Raw genomic sequence first — 27,717 nt, forward strand, 5'->3', positions numbered from 1 at the left:
CTGGTGGGGGAGGGGTGGTTGTGCCTTCTCTCAGAGGATATATTTCTAAATTTGCCCAAACTGGAACAACCACATAAGATAAATCTGGAATGGTTTGCAGATGCTGCAGTGTAGGGAGCTCAAAAGGTTTTAATCCTTGTCTAGAACTTTGTGTATTTTGGGGGGAGGGGAGGGGAAAGGTGAGGTTTGTTTAATATCTACTTTGCACAAGCATACTGTGTGAAGAATTCCTTAACATACCTAATCCCTTTCCCTTTCAATCTTCATACATTCCCCAATAATTAAAGAATAATAAAGTCAGATCCATGTTCTACGGGGCACTGTTTGCTGGAAAAAAAAGAGTTACTCTTTACTCATTAACCTGAGCAGTGAAAGCAGTAAGTAGCATCTTACAAGCACCTAAGAGGAACTATCAAGCTGCCACACTGGATTAAAAACTGAAGCTGAATTACTCATTTTTGTTCCACTTCATACAGAAATAGGCTTATTTACTATGCAATTTGAAAATTACTTCAAGTTAATAATACGACATTCAAAAATTCTCAACATTTGTGCTTAAACTGCTAAGACAATTTTCTTTTCTGGTACCCTTCTAAGTTTAGTAATGACAGCTGGAAAGACATGAATACAGCAGATCAAAGGATGAAACTTCCCTCTAAATTCTTGCTTTTTGGCAGCAAGTAAAAACTAATGAGAATTACTGGTAACTAAGATTCCCTTTTAAAAAGTTTCTGATGACTTTCCAATAATATAAAATGAAAGTGGACAAAATAAGACTCCATAAAAGATGCTGCATCTATTCAGCCAATTATGCTTTTGCACTTCACACCATGTGACAGCAATTAATGAGTGTTTGTCACCTACAGAATGCTCTATGGGGGAACCTGTGGGCACACTTCTCTAAGCTCCCCAGCATCCACCTTCACCATCTACAACAGTCAAAGATGAGGGAGGAGAAGTAACAAATAGCAAAAAAAAAGACATAAGATTCATAAGCATGTTTAGGATTGCTCCCTAAGCTAAGACATTCCCCTAATATATCAGAGAAACATGAAAAGATTTCAAAGGTCTATTTCAGGATGTGCCGTTTCAGATTGCCTTAACATCCCACATTTCTTAAAGGTCTTTTAAAAAGGTCAGGTTCGGAATTCATGCAAATTTATTCCTTTTAGCTAAAACACAAAGTATGACAGAAAGTCTTCATTTGTTGTTAGTAGTAGTATTCTTGTAGTTGGATTGATCCAAATATTTATTTAGCATCAGTGTTTATGTGGTAGCACATGTAATCACCCCATCAATGCCTTGTTCTCAACTATTAGTTCTTAAGTCTGCAAGCTTCTAAATACCCTTCTCCCTCACCGAGATCCAGAATAAAGTCCCTCCCGGGTAGAGAAGAACACATGCATTTATGCGATTTTGTACCGGTTCTGTGGAGTCTTTCAAAATGTTAGGACTAACAACATGGATTTTCATGGCAATGAGGATGTAATTTAATTTACATGAACAAATGAGACTGACCATACAAACTGAATTTATTTAACTCATACAGTACAACAAGGAATATAAGAACTTTTGCTTTACATATGTATTTAAAATTCTTTTTAAGTATTTTAATTTTAAAACCTAACATTCAGTAAGAAAGTGTACTACCCAAAGCCAAGTTTAAAGATCAGTTAGGAAGTATTTTTAATCTGTTACTTCACAGATTGTCACATGGGAATGTTTAAAACCATTTTTTTTCTGCATAAAAATCAGAAAAAAACCCTTTCCTGTGATCTCTTGCGCACATAGTTGCAAAGTGTTCTAGCTGCATTTGCATAAGTGTTCTCTTTTAAGATGACAAGAAATTGAAACTCAATCTTTTCCTGCTACTCAAAGTAATGCAAGGTTTGCCACAGGAATGCATTAAGTATAGTTCATCTACTTTGAGCTGGTGTTCTCAAAATGCTGTATGGGACATTTGCTCTGGCTAACTTCTTACATAATAAAAAATATGCTCATATGCTCATCAGAGCATAGCAAAGTGCTCTTTTAACTGTTTGATGAGCTGCTGTGTATCAACATGGCCTGGAAATGCTTCTTCGGACTTCTGAGCCGCTGTGTAACTTCTCTGAAGATCTCCAACCTGTAAGAAACACACAAACTAATTTTGAAAATCCAAGCACTGCAGTGTTTGCATCATGTATTCTTTGCATTCTGTGTAGTACATTTCTGATGCTCGCAAATTTTAAACACAGCTGGTCCTAAGAGTGAACAGAGTCAATATAAAGACATTTGGACTCAGGGTTATGTCACACTTACATCAACGGATGAGAAGAAAAAAGACAGAAATGTGATTTTAATAGGAGGGATGCTTCAAGACATCAACTTAACATACTCCATTTCACGTGACTTCTTGGAGAATGGACAAGGTACACACTATGCCCAGTGCTTGAAGTAAGGAGGAATAAAAAATAGAAGTTTTGCTTTTAAACTCCATAGAAGCCCTATTGACTATAGAAGCAAAACACAACTCATCAGGCCTCTGTAAAAAAACACAACTCCATGTGATTTCCTGCTTCCTCACAGAGATGCACAACAGAGTTGGAGAACTAATGGTGCTCCTCTTGCTTTTAGAAGGAATTGTTTCCTACTTAGGGAACTTCATTTTTTTTCCTAAATAGCCATCCTTTTTTGAAGGATTAAAAGGAAAGCATCTCAGAAAGTGGGTTCAGCAAAAAAGAATTCAAGTGTTTGGGAACACATCTAGGAGTGATAACTCCTAAATGGAAAGGAAGGAGCTATGGACAGCCAGGAGGCCTTTTTTGCCTATGCATCACTCAACACAGCAATTCTCTGAAGGAGAAGAACCCAAGGCCCTGGCCAGAGAAGTCATGTTCTGTAAACCATGGCCTTACACTAAATGGAAGGATTGCATTACCCGACTGCACCAACACCTGGCTGATGTGGCCGTCTGTCTTCTCCCATAACCTATGAGGGTTCTTTGTGCAAAATCTATGTAACAAGACATTTGCAGAGTAGGATTTACTGCCTAATCATTAAGTAAAAAATGCAATTATTCAACACCCTCTTGTGTTTCACAATGGAGAGGATACGCTTACAAATTAATGGGTTATTCTCTTCTTGATGCGTGTACTTCAGTATCTGTAGGAGTGGAGCTGCCCACACAACACAGAATCATAACAGAATCATGAAGGTGTAGGCACAAGCAAAGGAGCAATTTTTTTCTTGTGAAAAACATAAGGACTTGTACAAGTTCCTCTTATTAACAGGAATGCTGGACACTGTTAAAACAGTGTCTTAGACACTCTGGATGGAAAAAATTATTAACACAAAAAATGCAGAGGTTGTAAAGCTGAGTAACAGACTTTCATATTGAGATCAGTAAGATATTATCAGTAAAGGATATTTTTTCTGTCATTACTGATTAATCATATGATATTTTTTCACTTCACATTCTGAAAAAGCTTATGATTATAAAGACTGTAGATAGAATTTTTAACAAATTATTCATCTTCTAGTCATTTGGACAATTATAAAGTTACTTCACAGCCAGTTGGCCTCATTTATTCTCAAAAACAAACACTGGAATGACTCCTTTGACACACTTCTAGGTATTAAAATGAAAATGTAATTTAGCATTTTCCTTGAGTTTATGCACTCTGTATTCTTTTGTGTTATCTATCTAGAATTCTCAGTAATAACAATAAAAAACCACTTGCCTCACCAAGGCTCAATTTTCAGATTACAAGAACAGGATAATGCATTACCTTCTCTGAGAGTATGGCGACATTGAAATGGGGCTCATACATGTGAGGTGCTAAAGATGAAGCAGTCTGTAGCAAAGCTCTTGCCTATGCAGAGAAATAAAAAAATAATACAGTGAAATCTGTGAGGGAGACTAACAAGAATCTAATGCAATATTCATATTCTTGAAAGAAATCACTATATGTTTTCTTTTCTGAATCTTTACTAAGAAAGCCATTTTCAACAAGGTTACACCAATAGTGAAGGCATAACAGAGTCAAATAGCATTGAAATGAATAAAGACTTTTGGTTGAGTCATAAAAAAAATTATTGGGACATACTCAATTAAGCAATTCAATTTTAAACACTGAGAGAATATATCAAGTATATTAAATAAACCCCAAATTATTTAAAGAACACCCTGCTGTATTTATCTGTTGTCTCTGACAGCTCTGTCTTAAGCATCCCTGAAACCATAAATTTTATCATATAAATGACAGCTTTCACAGTCAAACATTTTAATAAAATTAGGGGTTTTTTCTCACTAGCAAAATAGAGGCATAAAAAAGTAAAATAAACTAAGATCAGAGTGTGTGCTGTAAATCCAATACAAAATTAAGTCCCACTTGTGAAAGACTTTACTAAAAAATGGAGAACTTAAAGGGGAAAACTCCAAAACTTTTAGAAACAAAAGTAACTATAAACTGTGGTAAGACTGAGCTAGGAACTTTTTAAAACTCCCTACAGCTGAAAAATCTCAGTACATGCAACAGTTGAAAGAACATTGTGAAATAAAATCCAAGATAAGCAAAATATCATCCCTTTTTTAATTCTTCTGTGCATAATTTTATTGCCAAGATGATCTCAATTTTTAATTATACATGTGATACAGGAAGAAAACTGAAAATTTTAAGCTAAAAACTGAAGTGGACAAAAAGCTATTTTAATGGAAAGACTCCGCAGTGCTAGGTATGCTCCACTACAGAATTAAATGTCTATAAACTTACAGATTATGAAACTGAAACTAAACCCAAAGTTTATTTGTCACTGGAAACATCCAGACCTGGGTTCATTTCAGTATTTCCATGGTAATTGCTAGGTTATCTGAATAAAGTTAACTTCTCTCTAAGAGAATTTGCTCTTTAAGAAGGTATCTTATAAGTCTTATAAGTCATATATCTGTAAGAAGGTATCGTATCAAGTCTCTGTAATTTATTGTAGCTCTGTGAGGCATACATGAATCCATCAAATTAGCTCCCTCTCATGAGGTTCAAAACAAGCCCACAGTAGTTCAAACTGTCCAAAAACACGTATTCGTTTTCCCTGCATGTGTATAAAAATGGTTACATTTAATCCACCATGCATGTCAATTACACACCTAAGCACAATACAGCTTAGTATACTCACATTAGGTAAGATGAACCACCAAGCTTTCTGATGCAAAGGTATTTATCAAGAACCTGCTGCTTTGTGACTGTCTTAGGTTGTAACCAAAAGTATGTATTCTATCACCATCTCTTAAAACCAGGTGGGATAGAGTTCTTTATCTCTGCCATGACACATCCCTGTCAACTCCCTCCAGGAGATATCTTCTGTTAATGGGCCATCCAGCCTCACTGCATGACTCATAGAATTACATCATCCCGTTGTGAGATGCTCCACCCAGGGGGAGGGACCAAGCATTCCTACCTGGATATAATCTGAGGTGTGGAACACCACAATGAGCCCTCACCTACTGGGTTTCCAGAGGACAAGAGCTACATAACCACCACTGGACCTTCAGAGGAAGACTAGACCCTTCTACAGGATCACTGCTTCAACAGAACCTCCTCTATCACTTCAGGAGGACTGTAGCCACCATTTAATCAGACTGCTACCACCACCCTGCCTGACGGGGTGTCAGGTCATATCCTGGCTCTGTCAGTGTTTTGCATTTGTTTTTAATTTTTCCATTAAATTGTAGTTCTAATTTTGAGTCTCTCACTGGTTTGCTTTCAAACTAGTACAGTGACAAAATTTTAAAGCAATCTCCTTGCTAAAAAAACCCCAACTTTCAAGAGCTAATGATTGCCCTCTTCTGCCACCCAACAAAAGTATGTTATCTACATTAATAAACTGAATATACAGTCAAAGTTGTCATTTAAATGATGATTACAAAGTCATGGGGTTTGCTTTGGGTATCAATTAAAAAAAAAATCTCAACAACTGCAAAGCCATTGTAAACCTTGCTTGTCTTTAATGATTCACTTGGATATGCCAAAGAATGAGCAGTTTAATGGGAAATGGCATGACCATATGAAGCTTACACTGAAACATGTATAATAGTTACTCATGTTTTCTGCCTGTTAGACATTCATATGTTGCCTCCACCTCAGAGAAATGATGTTTGTTAAACACAAAAAGGCTAAATGAAGCATTCTGTTAGGCTGAGATTCAGCACTGACCTGTTCAGTGTGACCTTTTCGCATTTCCAGCACAGCCAAGTTGTTGTAAGCTTCTGCATAATCGTTATTGTTGACTAATGTTAGCTTGAAACACTGGTAAGCCAGATTCAGGTCTCCTATGCCCTAAAAGTAAGACTGCATTTTCATTTGTGAAAAGGTTGGAAACAACATGCATCTGTTTTCTGGAGTATCTTTTCACCTGAAGTACTAAAATGGCATGCAAATTACAATAAAAACACACTGATCAGAAACATATGTGCTTTCTTTCCAGATCTTCTCATTTTTTCCTTATTCTTTCTCTAGACGGAAGCATTTCTCTCCAGCACAAAATTCCATGCTCCAAGTGATATTCACTTCATCTAATTTAACTTTTAGATGATTAAAGTGTCATCTAAAGATTACGCTATCTGCTACTGTCTATAGCAGGGTAAGAAAAACTGAGATGTCTCCAGAGAGGAAGTCATCTTGCTTCTCTGTCTCTACACATACTTCACTTAAGGGAGATTCACTTCTCAGATGGAGCAGCTGACTACTACTACTGTAGTGTTACGACTGACACTGACACAGCATCAGGTTAAACATCAAAAGTGACAAATGCTGAAAAATACAAGCACATCAGTTCAAATTTCAATGTTTTAGGCAGTGTAAGTTACCGTGTTTATCCTAGTTGCAGTACAAGCACGACAAACAGTTGTGTTTCTGACTCAAATCATTATCAGCAATTGAAGACAACTCATGTTAGAAAGCTGTCAAAAACTTAATTCAGCAAACTTATTCTGGGCATGCAGCTAAATAGAAATCTAACACAACTTCTTGAAGAACATCTGCAAAAATGGGCAAGAATTTAACAAAATCTGTGTAGAAATTTAACAAGGTTTATCACACAACTACACAATATTTCTATAGCTGCCTCTAAGACAGAGGAACATACCTTCTCAACTATGGCCTACTTAGTGCTTTAGTATTGGCTACTTGGGGTTGAATGTGTACTTTTAGGACAAGAGAATCGTTCTAATGCTCCATGTAAAACAAATAACAGTTCCTAGAAAACTATCTTGAATTCCCTTCTTTTTGGTCAGATTAGTTTGTTTTGCAGCCAAAGCCTTCAAGGACTGGTATACGTTGCAATATTTTTAGAAAGATGGGAAGGTTAAAGACAGTGGGGAGTGAGCATCTTTTAGCAGGAGAAAGCCACATTCTGTAAAGTACAGAGTTTTTTACTCTTGCTGCTTCTTCCCTACTGAAGTGCAAATAAACATTCCATTTGTACTGGACTTTATCCTGTACACTATCAGGTTTGTATTTCCAAGCAGGGAAATTACTCCTTCCTAGTTTTTTTCCCTACATTTTTTATAAATCATATTTATGCAGAAAGATTGTTAATATTTTTCATACCACAGCCACGTGTCCCAAGTTGTACCACACATCTGCTGTCTCCTCCTCATTTTCAGCCAAAAACAGTGCCCGTTCAAATGAAGACAGTGTCATATCATATTGCTGGGCATAGAAGCAACAGAGGCCCAGATTGTTAAAGAGCTGGCAGTTATAAACACCCATCTGCAGGAGCCGTCTAGGTTGAAAGAAAACACTTGTTTCATTATTTTTTCCATTAATTCCAAGTAGGGGTTCTACTCTAAAAGACAAAGTTTTCTCCTGCTTTCTCCCTATAAAAACCAGGTGTTATAGTCTTACACTTGGTAGCTTCATGAAGGGCAGTGCAGGGTATTTTGTATTAGAATCCAAACTGTGCAAAACAGTCTGTGTAAATGAGTAACTTCTGTCTTCTTGACTGGGTCACATGATCTGACTTTACTGTAAGACAGAGATGTAGCAGACTTTATCTGTCTCATCCTTCCAATCCCTCGACATCAATCATGCTGTAGTTTGTTGCAGTTTATAAAACTCTTTAAGACTTCAATTTTTCGCTTGATTCCTGTCCTTCAGTAATCTAATTAGTAACAGTACGTTTAGATGTGAATCTACATTAATCTTACACATCAAGCATAACTCAGATTTTGATTCACATTGATATTGTTTCATGTGTTATTTAAAATGGAGATGTATTATAAAAATTCTGTTTATTAATATTTATAGGAAAAACAGAAATGCTATAGGGCTAGGGAAAAAGAGGGCTGCTGTCTGCAGCATGACTGTGAGTTTCTGAACCTAAAGCACAGAAGAGCTCAAGTCCAACAGAAATGTGATGGTAGTGCTCTTATTGACTTAATCTGCTCTTAGCAAGAGAAGGTCAGGCTCCTTTGCACTCTGACTGCATTGAAATAAAAATCAAGCAGCAGTGTTTAACACCATCTTTTCACTGCTTTCAGTAAAACACACAGGAAGACCAGCCCATGTTCCAAGTCAGGGATTTCATGGTCACAACTCCTGGTCACTTTGGGTGGAGTAAGGGAATATAGGAAGTCCTTGTGCATTCTGTATGCAATTGAAGTTGAGAGTAAGATCCACTGTTTTCAAACTGCCTCATGCTGTGAAAGAACTTTCCTAGTTTATTAGTTGAATGGTAACTGTTTTGATAATCTTTGTTTGATGCCTTTTCCTGGTCTTAAAATCAAGAGTCAAACACGGTTAGAAGGGGAAAAGGGATTTTACCTTGGTATTTATTTTAAGGATCCTTAGGTGCACATGTCCAGGTCAAATGCACCAAAATGCACCCCACAAAATGCACACCCCCAAAAGACCTGGTATATCATTATAGGTTTTACTAATTAGCATATCTATCCAAGATTCCCCAATGAGAGGCTCGAGTGAGTCCCCCTCCCCAAGGAACCTTCCCCTGGATGGTTCTATCTTAGTTTACAGAATGTGTTCTGGAGAGGACCTTGGGGTCTGGGGCACACTGATCCCTAGCTACGAAGCTTCTAAAATGTTTAGTCTCTCAGCTTGACAAACAAGTCCAGGAATGTAGGCAAAAAGCACTGAGAATACAGAAGTTGTAAAAAAGGTATAACAGGGGTATAAAAGGCAAAAAAATCTTCATGGCATCAGTTGATATTTCTACGTACTTCTCATGTAATGATTACAAGTTTGTAGTGATGTAATTATTGCTGTATAAGAAGATACGAAAGTTAGTAAACTGATTTTATGGTGATATTTGTCCAAATGCTCATTCATCCTCCCATGCCTATCTCCTAATTAATTTTTTTTTCTGCATTACAAAAATCAACCCCTTATATTACCTTCCCACATATTCTGTTCCCCCTCCCTCCCTCTCCATAAGCACAGATACCTGTAGAATCGCAGAGCTATCTCGGGTTGGTCTGAATAAAAATGGTTACTGCCAATGCATGCAATGGCTTCCACATGAGTATTGTCTTGTTTTAAGACGTCTTTATAGTACTCTGCAGCCGAGGAGATATTGTTCATTTCCTAAACAATTGGACAAAAATTCCAATTACTTCTACTGTTTATCACCTATTTTTAATGTGGAACTTATTAAAATGTTAATCTACTGAGTACTTTATCTATGCCCTGTACCTAATTGAGATCAATTACATATGTTCTTGAAGTTCTCTGATTGTACCATTCAGTACCATTGTTTGGCATCTTCACAAGCAACACACACATCCTTGAGAGGAATATTAAATATTAATTTTTTAGTAATATTTGCACCTGAAATTAACTCTATGCCACTACTAAGAGACTTACTAAGTTTTTATTTTTAGAAAAAAAGACAACCTTTGTATTGGGTTTGGAAGTTGAAGGGGGACTATAGGGGTGGCTTCTATGAGAAGCTGCCTGATAAAGCTTCCTCCATGTCAAACAGAGCCAATGACAGCTGCTTCCAGGATGGACCCAATGCTGGCCAAGGCTGAGCTCATCAGAGAAGGTAGTAACATCTCTGTGATAACATATAATATATTTAAAAAGGAAAAAAAAATGTTATTGCACAGATGTAATTGTGGCCAGGAAGAGAAGTGTGAGAATGTGCAAGAGGAACAACTCTGCAGACTCCAAGGTCAGTGCAGAAGGAGGGGCAGGAGGTGCTCCAGGCACGGGAACTGAGATTCCCATGCAGCCTGTAGTGAAGACCATGGTGAGGCAGCTGTGCCCCTGCAGCCCACGGAGGTCAGGGGAGCAGAGATCCACCTGCAGCCTATGGAGGAGTCCCATGCTGGAGCAGGCGGATGCTCAAAAGAAGGCTGTGACCCTGTGGGAAGTCCATGCTGAAGCTGGCTCCTGGCAGGACCTGTGGCCCCATGAGGAGAAGTCCACACTGGATCAGGTTCACTGACAGGACTTGTGACCTCGTGGAGGCCCCATGCTGGAGCAGCACCACGTGCAATAGACATTTGCCCCTTCTTGCACAATGCCTTGTGATACCCAGAACTGTTTCCCAGTCAGTTTCCCGGTATGGTAATATAGAACAGACTTACTTCCCCACTCAATGTCTCACTTATTTTCAGTGCTTTTTAAATCAACTCATTAATTGCTCTGAACACAAACAAGAATATAATTGCATATGAAGATCTCTTATGTGCCTTTGAAAACAGGAATCATGAATTTACCAAAACTTGTACTACTTAGGATATGCCAGTTAAGAGAACTGTATTGTATATAAATATATATATACAACTTGGATGTGTGCTACTTGGAAGATGAATTAGGGTAAACTCACTGCTGTAAATGACAGTGCACTGTTTCTTAGGGGTGCAAGGCCCTGAGAACCCTATCCCATACAAGAAAAAAAAAAATTAAAAGATCAAACTTGCTCCTGTGTTTATACAGGAATAATTTCTACCTGTGTGCTATAGATACAATGTGGTCCCAACATAACTAAAGAATAAGCTTTTATATAACCTCAGCAGTGTATTTAGCTACCAAAAAAAAAAGATTTCTTGTGATTAAAGGAAATAGTAACAAAGCAGTCCCTTTAAAAATTATGGGGTTTTTTAAACCAAAAATGCTCTACAACTCTTCATACTGTCAACAGTTAGTGACAGAGAAGAAAAGCTCTGATTAAAATGCCTGATACATATATTCCACTTGTGAGTCTGTGCAATGAAAGCAGCCCTGTGTTGTAGTACAAATCTTTGCTAATGAAGCAATAATCCTGCACTCAGGTGTCAGGGCAAAACTAGATCCTATCAAATATACGCTGCTCTTTAATAAGTCCTTACAGGGTTATGCAATACTATGTATGGCTCTGCAAAATAATATCCATACTTAAAACTATTCAACAATTCAGAAAGAAAAGCCTCCAAAAATTATGCAGCTGTTTTCCTCCTTGCTGAAGGACAAAAAGGATTTAATAAGAAAATGGATTAAGGCTTATGATGGATGAGAATGATGAGAACAGGATAGAATGCCAAGCATGAATATAGACAAAAAAAAAAAATTCATTACTTTGGTTTTAACATTTGTTCTGGAATAGCACATTACCAACTTTCAGTGAAAAACAATATTAAGTCCACTGTCTGACATGAAAATACACAACTTTAAAATACAAAATACATGGTTGCCAAGCTAAAGTGAAACTACTTTAATCCTACTTAATACATCTACTTCCTAACTGAGAAACATTCACATTCTAACTGTTCTCAGAAACTAATGGTAACATATAGTGCTAATAAAAACAACATAGACAAATGAACTATTTTGCTGTTTAATTTTGCTAGTTGGTGACTTGAGCAGTTTTAGAATGATGAAATATATATAAACTAGCCCCAGCTGCAAGGAAAACATCTGGACAACTTGACTTAATGTGGACTTGTTTCTGCATGCCAAGGGCAAATGGGATCTCACTGGCGTGATTAACCATTGAAACAAATAAGCCTGCAGGGCTCCCCTGACATTACCTTGGTACCTTTGTGGAAAGCTACCTGCCTTGCATTAGTGACAGTGACTATCAGCACAGCTGGTTTTTGATGACCTTACAGTTATATTCAACTACTCACTCTTTTTTCTTGCTCAAGCAGCTAAATTTGGCCACTGTAAGGACTACAAAGTGGGTGCATACCTCATAGATTCTGGCAATGCCACAAATAAGAGTCACTTCTCCAGGAAATCGATCTAACCCTTGCTTGAAAAGGTTCAAAGCTGTTACAGGCTGATCCAAGCGCAAATACACCTAAGCAAATAAAAAGTGCATAGAGATGTCAAATGTCTGACTTTTATACACATTCTGCTGTTTAACAAGGGAAATAAATAAAAGGGATGACACCTCCATTTATGTAGTAAACCATTAGCTGAGATGATGAATAATACTGGGAAAATAATGGAGTGAATACTGAATAAACCTGTGTAATGAAGTTAAATAGGCTACTTAAGATAATTAAACTTACTTCATACATCTATACGTTATTAACTTGAATGTTACTAATTAAAATACCTTATTATTTATTATCATATTAATATACTTCGACACTAAGGTGAAGTTATCATCTGAATACTTCCCTGTTTAATGTATTTTCAAAAACTTATGTTTAGGCTTTAAAGAACTGGATCTTCAGGTTGATAGTGCTGGAATATCAAAATGTTTTACTTAGTCAAATAAGACTGCACTGCACAGAGCAGCGACTCTTTCAAGTTTCCTTACTGTTCAACCAACCTCCCCTGTCACAAACAATAAAATCCTATGGAAAGAGGGCTGTTTTGCCTCTGTGATTTTGGCTTCTGTTTTAATTATGAAAATGTGCAATGTGGATAATAATTGTGTGAGAACTGGGCATCCAATGTATTGCAATGTGTTGATAGGGACCACCTCTGAAGCTGTCACTGTAAAGCCCTCCTGCTGTGGGGTATGGTAAACACAGCTACAGCAAAGGGAAAAACCCTGCACATATGCTTTGGGAAACTAGAATGTTTTATCTATCTCCTGCTGAGTGGAAAAGGATTTTGTTGGAGAAATAGTGTATTAGTGCTAATATTTAATACCACTAAAAAAGGGAAATAATCTGTGACTGGTATCCTACTACAAACATTTTGTGATGAAATATAAGATAAAGATCAATCTTAAATGAACACCTGAGAAACCTCCAACCATGATTTCTGCTTTTGCCCTTGAACTTCACGGACTTCGGTCTGCCAACAACCAAAACTGTACATTGTTTTTTTGAATCCCATAGATATATATTGCTGACATTTAGACATTTGCAAAGAATTCTTTCCTATGACCACTCAATGACATTCTTAATTGTCAGAGCTGTCAACTGTGACTGTCTTCCAAGAAAGGGACTGCCATTCCCAGTTGATCATTGGCAAAATGAAAAAAATACAGGCATTTTTTACACTCCTTCTGCTAATGCCATTCACATTTCTTGTATTAAGCTAGAAAACTAATGCCTTCTTGTGAAAATCTATAAAAGAGCAAGGGTTTTGGAGGGCATGGTGCTTAGTAGACTAGAACTGCACTAATTACATCATTAACCATGAATGACACATCCAGTTTAAAAATGGACAGTGGGAAACTCCCCTAGATCTGCTCTTTATAAAATATTTTTATCTTCGTTTATGAAGTATGTTTTCTGAGCATTAATGACTTAAATCTGCTCTACTGCATTATCTGGAGGTTCACTCCGAAGATGCACTCACTACAGATGCTAAGACCACACAGCCACAGTAGTGTACTATGTAATTCCCATATCCAGTGTGATACCACACTGTCCAACATCTCTGCATACCGTAGAGCTACTCTCTAGGTAAGTGGCAAAAGAAATTAAAAAACAGGTGAGGCAATTTCCATCTACTTGCAGTTGCTGTGGGAAGACCCGCTCTTTAAGAGTACCACAGCTATAGTAATTATGGTTTATATACTAAAAGCAGAATGGCTCCATTCTCTTTTTGGTCTCTCTCTCTTATCTCTTGTAAAAATATCCCATTTCTAGCTCTTCTAGGTCATAAAATACTTTGTAACTTCTCAGCAGGTCCTGACTTCTTTAAAGACCCCCACTTTTTAATTTTTTCCAGAGAGATACCGCTTTCAATAAAGTATTTTAAAAAACCCAGATAGCTGTTGCAATAATGAATATAAACAAAACTAACTAGTATCATAGTATCAGTATATTTCCATGGAACTTTATGCAACCTTGTTTTTTTTTAATGGCTGCGTAACTCAAGTCTGATTTTTTCAGTTCTGTTAGACTGAGCTATATCTCAGTGCCTTATTCTATCGCCTGTCCACTGACAGTCACTAAATCATGCTGTACAATGTTTTATACTTGACCAAGCTGGTCTATAGAGTGAGAGGCGGAAGATCAAATGCAATTCCTGCATAAGCTAGTACTGATGTGGGGGGATGCAAATCTCCTGTAATGAATCACTATTTCTTAATCCAATTACTCTGCCAATTTAATAATTCTGTGTAGTTCGTGGAGCGAGTCCAGAGAAGGGCCAGCAAGACAACTAGAGGGATGGAGCACCTCTCCAGGGAGGAAAGGCTGAGAGTTGAGTCTGCCTGGAGAACAGAAGGATGCTGTTCATCTAATTGCAGTCTTCCAGGACATGACAGGACCCTACAAGAGAGCTGGAGAGAGACTTTTTACAGGGACATGTAGTGACAGGACAAGGGGGAATGGCTTAGAACTGAAAGATGGTAGGTTTAGATTAGATAGTAGGAAGACATTCTTCACTATAACGGTGGTGAGGCACTGGAACAGGTTGCCCAGAGAAGTTGTGGATGCCCCATCTCTGACAGTGTTCCAGGCCAGACTGGATGGGGCTCTGAGCAACTGAGTCTAGTGGAAGGCATCCCTGTCCGTGGTGGTGGTGGGGGGGGGGGTTAGAACTGGATGATCTTTGGCATCCCTTCCAACCCAAACCATTTTGTGATTCTATGTATTTTGCAGAATGACTCGTGGTAGAGACAGGAATCTGAAATTACTAAGCTTAACTGGGTCAATGAACTTCAAGCACAGTATTGAAGACAAGTCTCTAGATAGCAATGATGATCATTTAAGTACAAAACAGAAATTGCTAAAGAAATGTAAAGCATATATGAATCATCACTACCAGTGATGACTTGTGGACAGGCCTGTGACAGCTGGCTGAAGGGGAACTGATAAAGAGCAACTGGTTTCATCTCCTAGGACACGATGCAGAAAAATGCAGTTTTAGTTTCTCACAGGCCACCTTTTCTTGAACGTCTTAGAAAATGTTTAGAATATAATGTGTATCCTGGTAAACAAGTAGTTCTGAGACTCAGCTGTGCCACTTGTTCTTTTGAAGCTTTTAATGCCTTTATTTTGACAGAACATTCCCTGTTTCAAGGTCTCTGATTGCTTCCTTTAAGCTCACTTTGTTTTGATTTTGCTTGTGAAACTAGGATTTTGAGCTTCGCTCTTTATTTACAGATTTATTGCATTAATTTCCTAGGAGACCATATATAGCCCCATTGTTCTTCATACTGCAACTCCAATTTTTTAGCTCCATAATCCTCATTGGAGTTTAGAACAAAGAATCCAGTAACACAGGACTTTTTTTTTATCTTGTTTGTGAAATCTGTGAGCTCTAAAATAATTTCGTAAACTGTCTACTTCCACTGCAACTGTTAGCATGTATTGCCTCAGGCATGGAGATCATACACTTTTAAACACAATGATGTATCTACGACTTACTTTTGCCAAATACAAGATTGTATCAACCATGTCCTGCTGCTTAAGGGCTGACTTAAATTGTTTTTCGGCTTCACGATATAATCCCAACCTAAAGAGAGAACAGATACATAAAGAAAGTACTTGTTTGTCGGGGTTGTTTTAGTTTGTTTTTTTAAAGCTTATTAAATAATGATGCAGTGCACACTAAATCATATATAAACTGCCTGAAAGCACACTTTAAGATAACATATTTTGTGTGTGCATGTTAACAAAAAACATATCGTTATATAAAGATAACAAAACAACCACTCAAAACTATGAAAAAGACAAATCCATGAAATTTGGCCCCCTCTTATACATGCAGCCTTCTGGTGCTGCGTGAATAATGACGTATTCATATTCACAGGACTTCCTCCTGCTCTTAGAACAGACAGTAGAAAATGAGCAATTAATGTCTCAACTCTACCCAAACTGATTCAGACCAGAATTTCCTCACCCATGGCAAAGATCACACAAATACTCTCCCCTGTGAATGAACATCATAGAAGTCCATTTAATCTCAAAGGCACTTATTTTGCATAATTACAGTCAAATGTTTTGCAGTAATCTATAAAAGCTACACAAATAAAAATTAAAGAGGACTCTGCAATTTCAGCAACAGAAAACAGTACACTTTCTCATACAAATTGCCTTTCGTTTCCTTCAGCCAAAGAGGACATACTTGCTGAAGAAATGCGAAGCACAAACAGAAAAAGTCAGCTAAAACAAAGAAATACAGCCAATGGGGAGATAAGGTATTCTGGGATCCTGGAAGTCCATGGACCTGCTTGGATGCATTAGTGTCTACAACATGATTCATAAAAATCCTGAACATAATGAATGACCTCTAAGCTTATGTATTGGGTTTGCATGAGAAGGTTTTGGTAGCTGGGAAGCTACAGGGATGGCTTCTGTGAGAAGCTGACATGTCTCTGATGTGCAACAGAGCCAATGCCAGAAGGCTCCAAGATGGACCCACAGCTGGCCAAGGCTGAGCCCACCCATGATGGTGGTAGTGCCTCCATAATTAGCATAGGAATAATGTATATGCAGGGATAATACATTTAAGAAAAATGGAAAAAACAGTGCAATGGCAGGCAGAGAGAGGAGTAAGAATTTGTGAGAAGAAGAGCTCTGCAGATACCAAGGTCAGTGCAGAAGGAGCAGGAGGAGGTGCTCCAGAAATTCCTCTGCAGCCCATGGTGAAGACCATGGTGAGGCAGCTGTGCCCCTGCAGCCCATGGAGGACTACGAGGATGCAGAGATCCACCTGCAGCCTGTGAAGGAACCCATGCTGGAGCAGGTGGATGCCCAAAGGGGGCTGTGAACCCATAGGATGCCCATGCTGGAACAGACTCCTGGCAAGACTTGCGGCCCCATGGAGAGATGAGCCCACACTGGAGAAGGTCTACTGGCAGGACTTGGGACCCTGTGGGGGACTCATGCTGGAGCAAGGGAAGAGTATGAGGAGTCCTTCCCCTGAGGAGGAAGGAGCAGCAGAGACAAACTGACTGCAACTTCCATTCCCTGTCCCCCTGTGTTGCTGGGGAGGGAGGAGGTAGAGAAAATAGGGAGTGAAGGTGAGCCCAGGAAGAAGGAAGGGTGGGGAGCTGTTTTAAGACTAGCTAGTATTTCTCATTATCCTACTCTGATTTGATGCTTGTGTATGGGGTGCCAGCCTGAGGCCTCAGCATATTTTTAACTGGTACTTCTTGGGCAATGTAATTCTGGAAAAAAGGGTCTAACATGAATATTTTATTCTGTAATATTTCATCAATCTGAAGTCCTCAATGACAGGTTATTTCTCAAACTAACACTGTAATATTTATTTTATGTAGTCTGTTGTAACAATAGTTCCTTGCATTTATTGACTGACTTTTCAAATAATGACTTTAAAATCCATTAACAAAGGCAAAATTGCAACTAATTCATTTACTCAGTATGGATGCCTTTACCTCAAGCAGTGGTCTCCTTTTACATTACAGGACATTTAACTGTAAGCACAGCACTCTCCTATGAAACACTTTCTGAGCTACTTCTGTGTTCAGCATTGCACAACACACCCAGCAGTACGGGTTCTGTACTCACACTCACTCACCACAGAAGAAATGAACAATGGCTTACCTATAGTAGCACTTCCCAATTTGCACTTTCCACCACCAGTCCTTGAATTGTGCATGCTCAGTGGCAAGGGCTGCCAAATCTAGAGCCTTCCAAAACAAACCCATCATCTTAAAATTAATACCATCAATGTTTACACAAAGAAAACACTGTAAAAATTTTTGTACAGATAAAATTTTGAACTAAGTCCAGTTAACTTGAGGTGGAAGCACTGCTTTTTGTTTATTATTTTATAGTTCAGTGCATAAAATAGCTGAAAGGGTTATTTGTCCCTATAAAAATAAGAAATTCAAACAGCTTCTTCTAAATCAAAGAGAAAATAGAAAATTAATTTGATCAGACTCCTGCAGTGCCACTTCAGAATATACTGACTATTTGTTTAAGTAGAAACACTTTTTCCAAGCTTCCCATCCTTGTTCAGTAACAGCTGTTAAAAGCAAGTAAAAATAAACTGAAATAAAGAAATAAGTTCAGCAAGTTTGAAATACTGTAGAAATTTTCATCTCATTGCTAATATCAGGTTGCCATAACTTCTGGAAACTCTCAAAAGTGTACAGTGAGAAATATTTCTTCCTATAAAAAGTCTATAATGCAAATAATTATTTTATTACAGGAAAAACAGAGAAATATTCTAAGAAATAGATATCTATTGAAGATGGTGGAGGTCTAAAATCTCTTTTGTCTGGTATACTGGAAAAGCAGGTAAGCTAATCAATGTGCTCTGATCAGCCACCACAGCCAGAATCTATGGCCTTTCATGTTTTAGCTATAATTTCAACACTTCTCTTAAAACAAATATATGTCTGTTCTGTACCACAACCAAACACAGAAGCACTTGTGTTTCTTTTTTTTTTTCAATTTCATTTTGTCTCAGAACATATCAAAGCCATGCTATGTTTGTTATATTTTCAGGATATCATCAGAAGTAGGGTAAAAAGCTTTAACACAGTATTTTTATAACAAAGAATCGACCTTTCTTGTGTGGGTTTTTTTGGTAAACATTTTGCAGACCAAAGAAGTCAGAAACAAGTTATCTGTTACGAACAATATGTAAAAGTTTTGTGCACCAGTTACTCAGTAGCAGAGAAACAAATAATTCCAGGAGAAATTAATCTGAATATTGAAATGCTCTAAGAGCCCAGTTTAGTGACATCTATGCCTACGCTGGATCCCTGTTCTTTCTGCTAGCAAAATGAGGCTGCAAGTAGTCAATGAGTTTAGATCTGACATTATGAAGAAAACTCATTGGAGCTTTGACAATTTAGACAAGTTGCTCTCTTTTGGCTTTGTGAAAAAGAATAATTTGTTTTCTGTAGCAATTCAGGATAAGTAGTTGCATCAGTGCTATCCCTAAGAGAAAGAGACAGCTGTCATTCCCTGCCTCTGTGACAGGAGAGAGAAAACTCAGGTAAACCTACAACTCTGAATTCACTGTTTCTTCAAGTCAGGTGGAATCCTTGAAGGCGTTAGATGGCAGCTCTTATCTTGGTTGCCCTTTGTTTCTTAATGTCTTTGCAAATTGCACAACAGGGCCTTTGGATGCTAAAACCACAATGGGGAGTAAGCTTGCTTCAAGACAGAAATCGTTGGATTCCCTTCTAGACAGATTCTCCCTTTCATATCAAGGTACATAAGCAATTCTGTCCCAGTACTGGAAAATCTGTGAAAGTAGTTGATGTTAAAAGATTGGTTACTTTTATTGCATTTACAAATGTATAAACAATGTGTGCGACTGTCAAATACCACAACTGCTACTAATGCAGCACAAGCAACCACTTCAGAGGAGTAAGGATCATACTGCAAATACTGTGCTTCAAAGAGCTTTCCTCAGAGATCTCTGATGGCAAGGCCTCAAGAAGGAGGACTGAGTTTCAGAAAATGATCCCTTCTGTAGCTACACATTCAGGTTTCTTTCTAGTACCCTAATTACTTCTGGTAACTATTTTATGCAAGGCTAACAATTTTGGCTGTGATTGGAAAACGGGAACTAAGACTGCTTCAGGCTCAGTAGACAGTAACTTCAGTAGCTTCTGTTGGTGCAGATCCTGAGCTCTTCCTGGAATCTTCTACTAACATCAAGAAACACAATATGACTTCACTTTGAAATTAGTTTATGAAATTCAATCCTATTTTTATACTTTCCGATTAAAGAGAAAGCAAAGGAGTTGGAAGATCCTGTTTCTGATACTTTACAAGCAATTACAATAACTTCAATCAAAAAACACCAAAGTTACAAATACTTCTGAAAAGTGTTTGCTGAGAAGACTTTGTGCATGCTAATAGTTAAAAATTTCTGCTGGTATTACAAAAAAAAAATCTTTTGACAATGTGGCCCTTGAAATGTTAGTAACTGGATTAAAATAGTCTTTTAAAAGTAAAAGCTTTCAACTTGCCATGTCAATACCAACTGCTAGCATATTTAAATTTCAGTTTGCTGCAAACGTTGGGTTCTAAATTGCACAGTTTGGGTACAAATCAATGTTCAATCTGCACAACATGTTAATTTAAACCCAATCTATAACAGAAGTAGTGATATGCCTATCCTGCACTCCTGTGCATTGCTGAATGTTGGTGCAGTCATATTAATAACTGGAAGGGAAAAACAGGATGGATTTGGAATTGGCAGATACTGGTATGTCCTTTAAAGGATTTTTGATTCCAATACAGCTATCAGTTCAAAATCTACACTGCTTGTCCTGAAAGTTTTAATAAACTTTAGGATATAACTCATTATCTGGACATACTGATGAGCTGAAGTTGTTACTGTCTAGAGCACTTAGCATACTCAAGTATGCAGAGTCCATTTCAATAACAGTTTTAACCTTGGGAAGCTTTTCAGAAAAATTTTATTTTACTCTCAGTTCTTATGTTTGTGCAAATAAAAATGTTAAAAAACCTGAACTTGGTGGATTTTATGGTTTTTTTTTTCAAAAAAAGAGTTTTTTCTTAAAGAATGAAAATTAATGTAGATTCTTTAATTGTATTTAGCATGATTCTGACTTTCATTTTTTTACCATTACTTTCCTTAGCTAAAGTGTATTATAACTAAGACTTCCAAACTGTCTACCAGCTATAACACAGTTGTGGCAATTTACTATTGTATTGCAAAATTAAATTGGTAAATGTACAGTTGTTTGAAACAGTAATTTCATACAGAGTATTGTATGTGCCAAGAAATTAGATAGATGGAAACAATAGTGAGCATCTGCTGCTTCTTTCATGTGCTGTTGAATGGCAGTAATTTTCCCAGCAACAATTACTGACTAAAGTCTTATTTGTAGACAAATCAACACCAGATAGTCTATAAGAGAGCTGAGGAAATGACATTAGCCATAGTCAGTTTAGCTCATTTTGGTGAGTGTCTTCTGGATTTCTATATTTTGTAGATCTAATATAATTCCATTTTAAATAGATTTCTGTCAGAGAGTATAAACTACAAAGTATTGAGAAGAACTAAGGCAAAATGAGAGGTCGTGAGTTCTGGCCACAAGTATATATTGTACAATCTTTGTGCTTCCTCAGGACAAAGTATTTTATCATCATTACCCACCTGTGAATAACGGCAAAATACAATGTCATGGTCTACTGAAAAAAGTAGCAGCAGAACTATTCCTGGACAAGTCTTTGAAACTGCCCTGCTCTTACAGCATTTAGCCCATGAGATGACCTTTAGAAATAGCTCAAGGAGTACAGAAAATCAGTTATTAAGTAAATGTGTTCAAAAGGAAACACGTCAAGAACAATAATGGATATGTAAATAGTATTTTCTTCAGACAAGTGTTTAATTTTTCATTACATAAGATGAAAGACTTTTGAATACATTTTCAAGTGCTGAAAAGCTCAGTGCTCCTCCATTCTTCTTGCATTCCCATGGTTCTGATAACTGATAGATTACAGATGTATTTACTTTTAATTTGAACCAATTTCCTAGCACTATTTATCCAGTTGAATGCACACTGATTAATGACATTTCTCAAATGAAATTGCTGAGTCTTTTTTATTTCTTTCTATACACTGGTTGAATATAAAACAGAAGATAAATAATAAAACTGCCTTTGTTTCTTAAATAATAATGCAGATGAGAACAGTACAGACTGTTCCAGTTGAGCACAGTGACAAAGAAAGGATATTGTCACTACTGCTTTGTGTTTTATTTGCAAAACCGCAGGAACTGCTATTCTATCCATGCAGAAAGTCCAAAGAAAAGACTTTTCAAACTAAGTCAATTTCCCAGGCTTCCAAGCCTTTCAAGCTCTTTCACCTCATCTTATGCAGAAAATGTTGGGTTTTAAGAATGTCTCACATCACACAGCAGCAGGTAATACAAAGATGCAAGAGATGTCAGTGAATGTTCTAACAAGTGATTAAGCAAGAGCCAAATCAACCTTTAAACAGTTAACATATGTGCTGTTTCTCTGATGAACCCTAAATGACCAAATTCTTCTCAGGGAGATGCAAGATACTGAATTTATCATTGCTAGGAAATACCATTGCTAGGAGAGGTGAATACACACTGATGCAGCCACATTTTAGCAGACATTAAAGTGTTTCTTTTCTGTTTAAGAAAAATTAATGCAAATGAGGTTCAAAAGGAAGGGAGAACAGTTTGGGGAATGGAGTTATATTGCAAATGGTGTAGAAAGCACATAGGAAAAGAGTCAGTGAAAGCAAATGAGAGAAAGCAAACTGAACAGCTAAAAAAATTCTTTTCAGAGATATACATTACATTATAAAGACACCTCGTTGTGTGAAGTGTGAATTCAATTCACAACAGTATTTTTTTCCAACAAGATGCAATCATTAACCAAACACTGATCTCCCTCTCATTACACCATAAATGGTGGTGATTAAGCTGACACTTCTTTGCTTACAGGTATTTATTCAAACAGGTCAGGTAGGTAAAATAATATAGACAGAACTTTTCCTGCAAGACAGTGATTTGGGATTCTCAGAAAGGAATTCAAAATACATGCAGTACAGTGCAAAAACATCTTCCAATTTTTTCTGGAGTTCTTGGAAAATTACTTGCATTATATGTATCTATGTCTAGCCTACAGATCCTGCGTGTCCTTAAAGTGTAGGCACATGTATTAAGTGACCCTTTTATTCTTAGTGAACTGGATTTTCAGTAACAAACATCGATTTTTAATTACTAGTGGGCTAAAACCTAGGCACATCCTTCATTTTCACTATTGGATATGTAAATGTTAATTTCTATTTCTCTCTGACGTTTCTGACACTTGCACTTACTGTTTCAATGGTATTTTGGATTAATAGTGCATTACAATTCAATCCTCTTAAAAGAATGCTATGCAATAAATTGATAGTGTACAACTATAATCATTTGATACTAGATTAAAAAGCTTCACATAGCAGTACATTTGGAAATGATTATGTGCTATGTCAACAACAGCAAAACATTTTTGGTGTGTGTTATTCATTAACTGGAGAGTTTAACTTCAGATCTAATTGCACACCAGCTAGTAGTGTTGCAGGAAGTTCAATAACTGTTTAGTCAACTATGCATTATTGACATAAACTTCTTTCAAACGAACTTGAAGCAGACATTTTGATTCCATTTCAACTGGGTGCATATATCTAATATAGCAATGAAATAATATTGACACCTTATTAATTGAATAAAGAGATCCTTTCCCTGGATGAACTGCCAAAAAACCTCTGCAATCTTTATCTCTTTCTGAAAGCTTAAACAATATGTACCCAAACCTGATATTTCCCATTCATTGCAGTAACATAAGAACCATAGAAAAAAAACCTGGATAGGTTAAGAGGGAAAACATAATTAGGAAGATATTCGAAGAAGAAATGTTACAGACAATCGTATGGACAATATAATCTTTGTGTTGATATCACAAAACACCTCAGCACTACAGATTTACATTTCTAGAAGAAGTATCCAAAGTCCTATTGATATTTTATTTTTATGTATTTTCACCAAATACATTTTCTTTCTATTCACCCAAATGCATAAGCAATCATCTCAGGAGTTTAAAATGTCAATTGATGTTCAACAGTACCTGTTTTATCAGGTATTTTCACCTTCTTCTCTTAATTGACAGTCTTTTGTAACTTATACTCAAGCCTCAGGACTCTGAAATTTCTAGGCAGTTCAGCTACCTGTCATGTAGTTTCAGCTATGACTCAGGCCTCAGTAAATTCCATGAACACGAATTCATTACATTCAGAGACCTTATCATATTGATAGATGAGGAACCCAGTTTTAAGAATTAGAATGTTTTGCTTCTCAAAAAAGATAGCAATCCATATCTTGGTATTTACCAATTATCACTCCAAATTATCACCCCTGTAAGAAAGGATTTCTCCCGCTTAAACAACTTTTAATGCTTCACTTCTGTACGTGTGATGGTCTGCCTGCATCCTTAGTTTAGCAGAGTACTGACATACATAATAAAATCTGAAAAAGGAACATATGAGTTACTTACATTTTTTACGTCATTTTCATGGTGAAAGATATATTCAAACAATGCCTGTCAGAAGAATATTTAAAACACTGTCACATTTGAAGAGAAAATTTGGTAATATTCTTTTAGAAGAATACAGAATATCTTGATTATGCTAGGTAGAATTTAATTCTTTGGGAAAACAATCACATTCACACATAACAAATGCTGACATTTACATTTATTTAAGACTCCAATAGACAAAAACTGTTGATGCCCTACATTGTCATCACAGGAAAACATCTTAATTCCTAATTTGTTGCTAAAAGATTAGTGGAATTGCCTCTTATCTTTGGTGCTTAACATCACTTTAAAACAAAAAAGGCAGCTATAACTTGAAAGTGAATATATATTTAAGAATCTGGCACCATTTTCATGACTTTTTAACTGTAAAATCAACCAGTATTCTAAAAAAAGCTTTTTGCAATGGACGCTCAGTTGCTTACATAGTGTTAAACCTACTGAAATTAAACATAGCTTTATTAAGAATGCAAGCTGAGCAAACTTTGCTTTCGGGGAAAAAATTTTTTATGCTCTACAGTATTTTGGGATCTGTAAAGGAAAAAAAATTCTTTTAAAAAATTCTTTGAAAATGATAAAATAAATGCTAATAATATTGTGCTTCTGAAACTCAAACACACCATCATAATACCAAAGCTTAAAGAAGTCACATGCATCAGCCCTGCTGTGGTTAACTGCTTACAAGCCCACGGCAATTATGCAGCAAAAATAACTGCAGCTTTGTTTCCTCCTGTATAAAGCTAATTAAGTCATACTACCTTGTAGCTGTTCTGCACTAGAATATTAGATGAGTATATATCAGGTAACGGGGGTGGCATTTTCAGTGACTAAAATGACATTGAAAGCTACTGGATAAATAAATGGAGACTGGAAGCCTCTGTTCCCAAAAATCTATTACGGGAGCTAGTAACACAAGGTTCAATTGAGTTGAACCTTCTTCTGCATCCAAATCCCAGGTCTTAATTGCTTCAAAAGAACAGAACGTTTTCCTAAATTTGTTTAATTCATTCTAAAAAAAAAGGAGAAAATATTGCCCCATGAGGAAAGAAATACAGAACAAGACCTCAGTCTCCTAAGGGCTTCCATGATCCTTCTGCCAGATTTTCTTAAGACAAAATTCTTAAAATATTTACCTTCAGGAAACTAGAGAATTACTAATGAATTGTAGTATCTTGTGAGGAAAATAAACCACAACCTACTTTTCTTCTAGCTTCAGTCAGAAAAGACACTGAACAGATGATTAAAAGACATTAAAGAATTATAAATAGTAACACATTTATAGGGAACTTAGAATAGGTATGTAAGAAAAGAATAGACAATAAAGAAGTAGTGAAACATTTTCTCCTCTAGTTCAATAACAGAGAAGCATTCAGTAAAAGTGTGTAAATCTAAAGTGACAAAAAAGATGTTTTCTTGCATGGCTGGCATGAGGAATTTACTGCTGTTATGCACAGACTCTGACCTTCAAAAGGATTTAAGTGACTGAATATTCACTTGGATAAAAATATCTAGAGTTATCTTAGTAAGTCTATTAAAAATCCACAAGCTAAAAAAGATAAAACTTCCTGTTTCATATCAGAGAACGGTTGCTAACTGGGATTTACCAGAGGCTTTCTCTGGTGACAAGTGGTACCTTCTATGTCTACTATGGTGTTTCCTGGGATAGCCTTTAACATGGCTAATGCTAGTCAAAGAGAAGCCACATTTCTGTATACTTCAAAACACTGGAAAACCTCAGACAGGTAATCTAACTCAAAAAAAGATACAGTGAGGCTACTTCGCAGACACATAAGGAGGAAGTATGTAGGAGGCATTCATATACAAACATGAATAGAGTGGCTAATTATGTGAATTCAGTAGCTGCCAGGTTTATCACCTTTATGCACTTGGAGAGGTGACAGCTCAAGAAGTTTTAAAACTTTGATCAATTATTCTTAACAGAGAGTGCAGTCTCCTGCTTTGGCTTTAGCCTTAATGCTGTTTTGTTAAAAAAAAAGTTATAAATCCATGTAGCTCCAAATTTAAACTTAGATCTTACATTCTGTGTGAAATGTTAATGTCATCATGTATTAGCTTCATAATACTGACAAGTAGACTTGCCGCCTATGGATGTTTCTGTAACTGTTGATTTACATTTTTTGGCTTAAGCCTCTTTTCATATGAAACTGATGGAAGACAAATCTGCCACAGAAAATGCTAATTAAAACCAAAAATTGTTAAAAATATGTATGTTTCTCATTCCTGAGAGCCCCTGTTGAGAATATTTCCTCTGAAAGGTAACCTACCTACTTAAATAGCATGTAGTTACCAATCACAATTAAAAGCTAGCTGTCTTCAAGCAGAACTAAGCCTAGTTTTTATGGATGTGTCTTGTATTTCTTAATCTTTCCCAGGTTTCTTACATTCCCCCTGTTTTCCAGACTGTAATGGATTTATAATAATGTGTCTGCTGGCTGACTGCCAGCAAGGACATAACTGGACAAAAAACATGCAGTATTTTTTCAGCACTGATAAAGAACTGATTTGTAACTACCCTCAGATGACAGTCTGGAAGTCTTCAATTACCTCACCAGACTAGAACTTACTATATTTGATACCTATTCTTCTGCCTAGTTTGGTTACAAGGCCAAGAGACAACGATGCAAGCAATGGGTGAAGGACACAGTGCAATTACACAAGATTTATTTCCTTTGAAATCCACACTGAAATCAGGCTTTAAAAAGCAAAGAAATTTCCTGGTCGCTTATGAAAAACTGTTAACCAAAGTTTTGGACTGGAAGAGCTAATTTCCACCAGCACATTATTAGATACTGCTAGTTTTCTTAATAGTGTTCACCGCTATGTTTCTCAAAATAGACTGCATTCATACTGGTTTGTTCACCTTTAGACTGAGAGCCAAATACAGCTCCCTAGAGTGTGTTTGATACCTTGTGCTCCCTAGAGATAATTGCTTGACACCTCGTCCAAAATGAGCTGTTGACCTCAGCCCAACAGTTGTTTTTGTGAATGTACTATGCGCAGAAAACACGTTCGACCATACGGCTAACTGGTTGTGTTGGGGAAAGATTAAACTGAAAGGCAACAGAAGGATGAATCCTCACACAACTTCCAGCTCCCTGCCACTCAGAGCTGAAACCTGTAAGTTGGGCAGATAACCTGGAAAACCTGTTCTATTGTCAGATAGTTTAATTGACCATCAATCGGATGATCTTAACTGAAAATAAAGAAGTATTCAGAACAAAAAAATGGTACCTTTTTATATAAAAAGTGTTAACTCATGCCATAAAAGCAAAGGAAAAAATCCAAATGTGA

General features: G+C 36.9%; 1 protein-coding gene across 2 annotated transcripts in view; it reads right to left on the minus strand.

Annotated features, from left to right (window-relative positions):
• Positions 1-1,510: 1,510 nt before the first annotated feature.
• TTC8 (tetratricopeptide repeat domain 8) overlaps positions 1,511-27,717 on the minus strand; it is a 45,621-nt gene continuing 19,414 nt past the window's right edge. Inside the window, exons 7-15 of one of the 2 annotated variants that reach the window (XM_032112201.1) lie at positions 24,367-24,411; positions 17,906-17,991; positions 15,764-15,851; positions 12,169-12,279; positions 9,439-9,578; positions 7,587-7,761; positions 6,192-6,314; positions 3,771-3,854; positions 1,511-2,125 (exon numbers count right to left, since the gene is read on the minus strand). In XM_032112201.1, the coding sequence (XP_031968092.1) occupies positions 2,009-2,125; positions 3,771-3,854; positions 6,192-6,314; positions 7,587-7,761; positions 9,439-9,578; positions 12,169-12,279; positions 15,764-15,851; positions 17,906-17,991; positions 24,367-24,411 (969 nt within the window). In that variant the 3' untranslated portion in view covers positions 1,511-2,008. The remainder of the gene's footprint in view (positions 2,126-3,770; positions 3,855-6,191; positions 6,315-7,586; positions 7,762-9,438; positions 9,579-12,168; positions 12,280-15,763; positions 15,852-17,905; positions 17,992-24,366; positions 24,412-27,717) is intronic. The other variant, XM_032112202.1, reaches the window with a different exon arrangement.

This window comes from Corvus moneduloides, chromosome 6 (assembly GCF_009650955.1).
Source record: "Corvus moneduloides isolate bCorMon1 chromosome 6, bCorMon1.pri, whole genome shotgun sequence".
Taxonomy (NCBI): domain Eukaryota; kingdom Metazoa; phylum Chordata; class Aves; order Passeriformes; family Corvidae; genus Corvus; species Corvus moneduloides.